Source organism: Argentina silus (genome assembly GCF_951799395.1).
Source record: "Argentina silus genome assembly, chromosome: 3".
NCBI lineage: Eukaryota > Metazoa > Chordata > Actinopteri > Argentiniformes > Argentinidae > Argentina > Argentina silus.
This window is the reverse complement of record NC_139657.1, coordinates 16,039,231-16,047,200: the sequence shown is the minus strand read 5'-3', so window position 1 is coordinate 16,047,200 and position 7,970 is coordinate 16,039,231. Positions and strand designations below refer to the sequence as shown.

The 7,970-nt window shown below is 41.7% G+C and overlaps 2 protein-coding genes across 2 annotated transcripts in view; one reads left to right on the top strand and one right to left on the bottom strand.

Moving 5' to 3' along the window:
• Nucleotides 1-2,316, top strand: part of mapk8ip1a (mitogen-activated protein kinase 8 interacting protein 1a) — a gene marked incomplete at both ends in the record, with an annotated part of 11,033 nt that extends 8,717 nt beyond the window's left edge. The window contains 6 exons of the mRNA XM_083666472.1: nucleotides 6-172; nucleotides 383-486; nucleotides 704-814; nucleotides 1,543-1,613; nucleotides 1,931-2,026; nucleotides 2,244-2,316. Of these exons, the coding sequence (XP_083522598.1) occupies nucleotides 6-172; nucleotides 383-486; nucleotides 704-814; nucleotides 1,543-1,613; nucleotides 1,931-2,026; nucleotides 2,244-2,316 (622 nt within the window). The remainder of the gene's footprint in view (nucleotides 1-5; nucleotides 173-382; nucleotides 487-703; nucleotides 815-1,542; nucleotides 1,614-1,930; nucleotides 2,027-2,243) is intronic.
• Nucleotides 2,317-4,112: 1,796 nt separating this feature from the next.
• Nucleotides 4,113-7,906, bottom strand: cstpp1 (centriolar satellite-associated tubulin polyglutamylase complex regulator 1). The gene is made up of 9 exons (XM_083666662.1): nucleotides 7,731-7,906; nucleotides 7,386-7,488; nucleotides 6,960-7,090; nucleotides 6,671-6,755; nucleotides 6,418-6,503; nucleotides 5,663-5,858; nucleotides 5,234-5,343; nucleotides 5,015-5,078; nucleotides 4,113-4,745 (listed from the first exon to the last, which is right to left on the bottom strand). Exons 1-9 carry the CDS (start codon nucleotides 7,789-7,791, stop codon nucleotides 4,580-4,582), a joined length of 1,002 nt encoding a protein of 333 aa, XP_083522788.1. The 5' UTR covers nucleotides 7,792-7,906; the 3' UTR covers nucleotides 4,113-4,579.
• Between the last annotated feature and the right edge of the window lie 64 nt (nucleotides 7,907-7,970).

Genomic DNA, 7,970 nt, shown 5'->3' with positions numbered 1-7,970 from the left:
GACAGGTTCATCCCTCGCCATGATGACGAGCTGGAGTTGGAGGTGGATGACCCTCTCCTGATGGAGGCTCAGTCAGATGACCTGTGGTGTAAGGCTTACAACATGCGCACGGGCACCAGTGGCATCTTCCCTGCCTACTACGTTATAAAGGTGTCAAAGGAACACGTTAAAGGTACGGTACACTACACTTTGGTCTTTGGTTATTTCAAAAGATGAATGTAAGAATATTGTTATCTATGTTGCATTTTTTTCAATATAGTTTCAGAGCTATTCTATGAAATTCATATGATAAGCACCATATTTTATGTCCAGTGAAACGTCTATATGATATGCTGACAAAATGAAAAGTATATTCATTTCTTTGTCGTACCCCTTAAAACAGATAAAAATGATGACCGGGTTGAGAAATTCAGAGTGAAGTTCCTGGGCTCTGTCCATGTGCCGTACCACAAAGGCAACGACGTGCTTTGTGCAGCTATGCAAAAGGTATCTGCCCCCTGCTGGTGTGCTGGGGTTGCCCTAATCCTAGTTTCACAATACAAATCAATAACACATAATGTGATTACTGTACTAAAAACTGTGATTTTGTAATGTCTACAGTACACCATCTTCTGTGACTGGATTTGCTCAGTTCAAACGTACACGGATGAACATGTCATTTCAGTCCAACTGTGTTGTAACAGTGTTATTGTTTGGTCGACAGATTGCTACCAACAAAAGGATGACCATGCAGCCTCCCTCTGCATGTATCCTAGAGATCAACATGAAGGGAGTGAAGATCATAGTGCAAGATGAATGCAGGACCTCAGAAAGAGTATGTCCTCTCTTATGCCCTGTCTGCTCTTACACTGGCTGTACTATGTATACCAGAATTATCCATAGCAAGTGTCTATAGAGCAAATGTCCTTCATCCAAGCAGCAGTTTCCTAGCAATTGGATATTGCCCTCTTAATCTTACATGTCCAGATTGGACATGTACGATTATGATAGGCTGCTGCGGCCAATGACATAACTACTCTCTTGCATAATGAACCCTCGGTCCTACAATGGTATAATCCTCCTTTCTCGTGATAACAGTGTTTCCCATGGGACTGACTGGCTTATAAACAAGCTCCTTGTCACAGAACACAGGGGTGAAAAGGCCTTAGCCCTGTCTGCCTGTTGACAGATGAGAGATCATGCATTCACTAAGTAGGCTTTACATACAAATGCAGAGCCGACCTGAAACATTCTGTGCTGGCTCAGGTATTTTCTTTTCTCATTGTCCATTTTTAGTACATTTCCCAGCAATTGTGATGGATGAATGACCAGGACAGTACAGCTCAGCTTGACTCAGCTTGGTTCAGGTCGGTTGGGCACTAAAGTCTTATTAGGGTATAGCAGCAGCTACTGTATGGTGGATGCGTAATCAGACCAGCCCAGCACAGCTCAGCTCGGCTCTGTTTTGCTCTCAAGTGGTATCAGACCCAATAGACATTGTTTTTGACATCACATGGTAGTGCCGAGACTGATTGTGACTCTCTATCTATTGTATTTCCACAGGGGGATAAGTGCTTTCACTTTTTTCAGCTTAAGAACATCTCCTTTTGCGGTTGTCACCCAAAACATAACAAGTGAGTAACTGAACTATCATCATGACACATACTACACAAAGAAAGTGCAGTGTGCACAAATGGATTCATCCTCATTGGCCAATTCAACAAAACATAAGACCGTATCAGAACCTAGAAAGTTCCATATGAAAGCACCTGGGAACAAGGAATCAAGGAATGACTCATTTCAACTTGACAGGCTATGAATATAATGAGCTTTATCTATATAAGGACAGAGAGACTTGCAGATGAGTTTCATTTCTAGTCTATGTGATTATTCCTCTGTTGAGACATTGTATCTGGACCAGACTGTATGATGTCTCTCTTATTGATTCTAGGTATTTTGGATTCATCACTAAACATCCTGACCACCAGAGGTTTGCTTGTCATGTCTTCATGTCCGATGACTCCACTCCACTGGCCGTGGCCGTTGGGTAAGCACTGGAAGAAACATCCTCTCTCATCCTTTCTCCATCCTCTCTCCTACCTAATCACCCTTTCTCCCTATCTATCCTCTCTCCTCATTTCACCATCCTCTTTCCTTTTCTCCCCTCCTTTCCACTTCATTTTCACTGCTCACTGCTTACTTATCAAATATGGACATTTATATTTCCATGACACCTAATCCATCATTGTTATTCCTGCCCACAGGAAAGCCTTCCAGCAGTACTATAAGGAACATGTGGGCTACTCCTGCCCAACTGAAGATATCTTCCTTGAATAGCCTTCTCTCAACTGCATATTTCTCCAATGTTGTGTCATGAAGCAACTTGCATGTAGAATTTTATACTGCATTGAATGGTAACGCTTTTCTTTGGCTGTCTCATAAAATAAGTCTTTACAGTTTGCCAGTATTTCAAACAACATCTAGTAGTATTGATGATACAGATTTATAATGTTAAATGATCATTGGTAAATTGATTGTTTTTTTAACTGACAACTTATCCTCTTTGAATCACACTCACACCAATGTGGCTTTGTGTTCATTGTCATGTCTCTACAGCACAGACATGTCTATAAAATGTCGACCCAAACTAAAGCGTTACCAATCAAAGCCAAAAGAGCATACATGTATTTTCCTCAAATGTTTACTGGCCAAACGTATTATCTAAGGGTTAACTGTGTATTTGTAGCTGATATTCAATGATTTCCCTTGGCCCACAACTCCAAGCTGAAAGTGCACAGCCAAATATACAGCGGAAATCCTACAGAGAATCATTGGGTGGTTGCAGATGATGAAAAGAAATTCATTCTCCACTCAATATCAAATGTGTTTCCATTCATGTGGATCCATTAATATCAGTATCACGTCAGTAGCTGTCTGTGGAAAGGTTTTTGTCGCGAGGATACTTCCAGTGATATGCAAGAGAGAAGAGACACACAGTGATATCATTCTTTACTGTAAGCCTATGTGTCCTACTGACTGTTTTTAGTCACACAATGTTTGATGTCAGATTGTGTGTGTGTGTGTGTGTGTGTGTGTGTGTGTGTGTGTGTGTGTGTGTGTGTGTGTCTGTGTGTCTGTGTGTGTTGGTTTGGAGAGTTTCAAATGCATTTTCACTGCTGAACTCTGACTTGAACTTTTTTTTTTCTGTTGATACCAAAAACATGAATCAGCTTTTCTTTTGCCATTTGAAAAGGAATGTAATTTGAAAAATGGGAAAGTGCAGTCTCTGTTAGGAAGAATCCATGTTGCGAAGACGTCTGTAACAATTGTGTCCTACATTCTTGAATCATGCTTTACCACATTCTATCTTGGTGCCCCTCAAAGATGACAATCTAAAGACTCTTATATTGCCCTTGTTGGGGTATTCATGTCCACTACAAATTTAGACAAACAAAAAAATATATGTATTCATTATTAAGTATTGATACTGTACTTATCCCTAACATATAAACAATATTTTTGGCCAAAAAATGGTAAGGTGCAATTTCTGTATGGAGTGAAATGGAGATAAGTATGATCTTGGAATCACTGCGCTTATTCCACGTATGATCAGATCTGATCTTTACATCTGGAAGCCAGTGTTCTAAAATCATATCTTAAAACCACGAGTAGTGCCTATTTTCTAATCATTGTGATTATTGTTAACAGTATTTCCTTTTTTAATTTATTTTGGATGGTCCTAGCACTGTGGGGACTGAGGTACAGTAATACCTGTATAAATATGCTGTTTGTAAATGAAATGTCCTTGGTTTGATCAAACCCGGTGTGTAACTGCATGATATCAATGTCAAATGATGTAGAGAAAAAGACACAGGATGTCAGTTCTTGTCATTAAATCTGAGAACATTTACATCCTCTGAGGTCCATCTCTCTAGCTTCATGATACCGCCCCACCCCCCATAATTCTCAGTTTTATTTTGTTTATGATTTTATCTTAAGACAACTCACTGCTCGAAAGATTAATAGATGAGGCTTATACAGTAAGACACTATGGAATACATTTGACATAGCAGCAATATTTATAATGCTTGACACACGATTGACCATCATACAACACATAGAGAGAGACGGACAAGTCACATAAGTACATCATTATTTACATAACTTTTTGCAACATTAATGATTACACTTTTCAGGCAGGGAGTGAGATAACCATACAGTGCTTCATGAGGTTTTTAGTTTCACAGAGGGGCGGAGAGAATGGTCACACAGTAACAAGCTTGAGTATGCATGTAGCACATCTAGTGTTACAACTCAACATCAAGTAGTAACAGGGTCAGTGAGAGCTTCAGTCAGGAAGTGTGATCATAAGATAGCACAAACAGATCTAGGCTCTCAGCCAACTCCAATTATAGTTTTGCATGACAATGACAGTAACAGGAGTTGGTGAACAGCACAGCAACAGATCTGGGGCAACTAGGCTAATATGAAATGGTCAGTGGGAGATATTGCCAATAAGTTTGATTCTGAGAAAGTTCCCTTTCTCTGAGACGGCCAGTGGGAGTTCAGGCTGCTCAGTTCTCAGAGGAGTTCAGGCTGCTCAGTTCTCAGAGGAGTCCGTCTCCTCTGTGGATCCATCGCTCTCCATCTCAATCCTCTTGCGGTGGTGGAGGGACTTGCGTGGCGAGGCCTTCCTCGGGGGATCCTTCAATCCTGGTGCGCTGCTGCTGCTGTTGGATGTGGGGCTGATAGCTATCTGGGCGATACTGTGGAGATGAGAACAGAACAGCCTGGGTAAATACTCAGCACTGGGCAGCATTGTTGGTTCATGGCCTTGGACCTGGGCTTAGAACCAGAGGGTATATAGTCATGTGCCACCAAGCTTAAAATCTGGGATACTATTGCCCATTTTAATCTACAGTACAGAACATAGGCTTTAAGAACATGAGCTTTAAGTTTTATTTCAAAAATGTTATAGAAACGTGGGATGGGTTTATGTCGGTCAGAAATCAAGTGTGTAATGCATTTTACTCACAGTTTCTCCACCTCCTGATCCATCTCAGGGTCGATGAGCAGCTCAGACTTGTTAGGCAGGGCACCTGGGGAAGACAACAGTTCTAGTTTCTGTACAACAGAATGTTATAAGTTGAACAGGTCACATCTATTACACTGACATAATAGCATCATGTTGAGTTGACATGCAAAGCCGGAGAGAGGGTGAATTACTGAATACATGTGTAGTAGTTCTTCTCACCAATTTCCTGGTTTATGCCCTCATGTCTGGCCAGCGCCAGCACAAAGCCATAGAAGGACACCCTCGGTGTTTGCTCCAGTACCTCTCTGATGGCAGATGTGGAAGGATGGCTGTGGAAAACACACAACATCAATAACTAACTCCAACCTAATCATCCTGTCTGTGCCCATCCTGTCCTTGTCCCAGAAACAGTTACTATCACAAGATGACTGCCTTTGTTGTTGTAGTTCAGGAACTGCTTATCACAAGATAACTGCTCTCAATTATTATTCTCATTGTACTTCGAGAGAGGGCATAACTTAGGGGTTTTAATTATTGAAAATAATAGTAGCCGGTAACTACTTATAAGAGAGCTTGTGTTGACTGAGAATCATTGATTGTTTCTACCTCCAATCACAAGACCTCTTATAATTTGCATTATTTACTCACTTGTGTTTGAACCTCTCACAGAGCCCCTCTATGCACTCTCCAAACAGAGAGGAGTCCACCCCCTCCTGGGCTTCAGTGTCCTCCATCACCACCAGGGGGAGCTGTTCCACTGAGGTGGAGGTAGGGACAATGACAGTGTTGGGGCTCTTCCCTGACAGCAGGTCCTGGTAGATCACAGCTATGCTCTCCAGGAACTCTATGAACGGGAAGGTAAAAGGTATCAAGACAATCAATTACTGTTAGAGTCTACCTAGCCACCATAGCAGCTTAAAATTATGCAGGTTTCTAGCTTTAGATATACACTCACTGAACACTTTATTAGGAACACCTGTACATCTTCTCATGGTGGAGGTGGTGTAATGGTGAGAATGTTTGCGAATGTTTCTTGGAACACTTTGGGCCCATTAATACCAATCAATCATCGCTTGAATGCCACAGCCTGTTTAAGTATTGTTGCTGACCATGTGCATCCCTTCATGGCCACATCTTCAACCCATCTTTCTAATGGTTACTTCCAGCATGATAATGCACCATGTCACAAAGCAAAAGTCGTCTTATGAACATGGCAAACTGGTTTTATGAACATGGCAATGAGTTCAGTGTTCTTCAGTGGCCTTCCCAGTCACCGGACCTGAATCCAATAGAACACCTTTGGGATGTGGTAGAACAGGAGATTTGCAGCTTGAAAGTGCACCTGAAAAATCTGCAGGAATTGCGGGTGTGTTTTCTTGTTTTTTGAAGGTGTGCAGACTTACCTTCAAAGTAGAACTGGATTTGGAAAGAGTAGAGGAAGTCTGAGAAGGACATGAGGCAGTCCATAGCATCGTCCGTCAGCACAATTCTGTATGAATGAGGGATATAACATATTATGCCATAATATCTGATGTGAGCCTTTTGGCTTGGCCACAGCTCAAACCGTCACCATCTGATTCCCACTGTTTCATAAAGATGAACAAAATGATTTCCATACAAATAACGATAATATTGATCGTCAAAATAACAACTGACCTAGCTGCATTTTGTACCATCTCCACTGGGAAGTCTGGACAGAGGAGCTGCAGGAGAGAGCTGTACTCCAACATGGCCAAGAGGTCTGTGGCACATAACACCACCAACACTGATAAATTCCACACACCAAGACACTGAAGACCAGAGACATTATGTGTATGTATACAGTAGCTAAGGGACATACACAGGAACAGGGCATTCAAACGCAATCTCTCTCTCACACACACACACACACACACACACACACACACACACACACACACACACACACACACACACTTATCACTACCTCCATTCTTCCCAATCTGCCTGTAACACCTCCAGAGGACGCGGATGAAGGAGGCCCTGTTATGGGCCGTTGCCTTAATGTAGCTGAACTCTCTGAAAAGGACATGGTTGCCATTCTTCACACTGCTGAAGCTGTACACCAATCACAAAGGAAGAGAAATAAACCTGTGGCCCAACTTCATGCTATACATTTAGCTTAGTAACAGTGCGTAGGCAACCTGCACTGTAATTGCATTGTAACAATCTTGAAATAAGATTAATTATTTTATAAATAGCAGGCAACGTTATGTGGTGTCCCAGTTTTGCCCTGAAGAGTCACAACTATTTGCCTGGCATGCAAACAATATTAATGCAGTTGCCACCATAGCCAAGTAACCACAGTGCAGTGCCAACACAGTAAACAACAATGAGAGGAAATAAAACATACTATTCAGCAAAGTAACGGACAACACCAAACTGGGTGTATTCCTCCTTATGCTCTAGCAGCTGCGTCACAGCGTCGTTCAGGTAGAAAAGCACATTGGTCTTAGCTGGTCAGAGAAGAAGAAAGAGTACAGGTGAGGTTAGCTCCGGGCTAAGGTGAGGTTAGCTACAATATTAGTTGTGGGTTTACAAATACATTCAATATCCATGCAATAGAATAGGAGAGTGTCAAATAACGTCAATGTGGAGCAAGTACGCTTGCAAGCTGTCTCCTATGATTCATAATGTATTTTGGGCATTAAACGGACTGCTTTTTAGCTAGTTGCTAACTGTATATATGCTGACTTACCAAGGTATTCATCTACTGAGAGGGTAGGGTTAAAGCGATCGGGCGTAACTTTCGTGCACATTTTAATTAATCATATAATGTTATAGCTATATCAATATACTACGAGCATTGCTCTAACATTGTGTGTGCATAATAAATAAATAGCTAGTTAGTTATCGACTTTGACAGCTACGCTTCCATGGAAACACACACACACAGCAGCAGCAGGATGCTTTGGCGTTCATCAATTAAACGCCCCTT

Coding starts and splice junctions, on each gene's coding strand:
- cstpp1 (XM_083666662.1), bottom strand. CDS start 7,791: ATGTGCACGAAAGTTACGCCCGATCGCTTTAACCCTACCCTCTCAGTA. Junction 6,504..6,670: donor ATGGTACAAAATGCAGCTAG/GTCAGTTGTTAT, acceptor TCATTCATACAG/AATTGTGCTGACGGACGATG. Junction 4,746..5,014: donor GATCAGGAGGTGGAGAAACT/GTGAGTAAAATG, acceptor TCATCTCCACAG/TATCGCCCAGATAGCTATCA.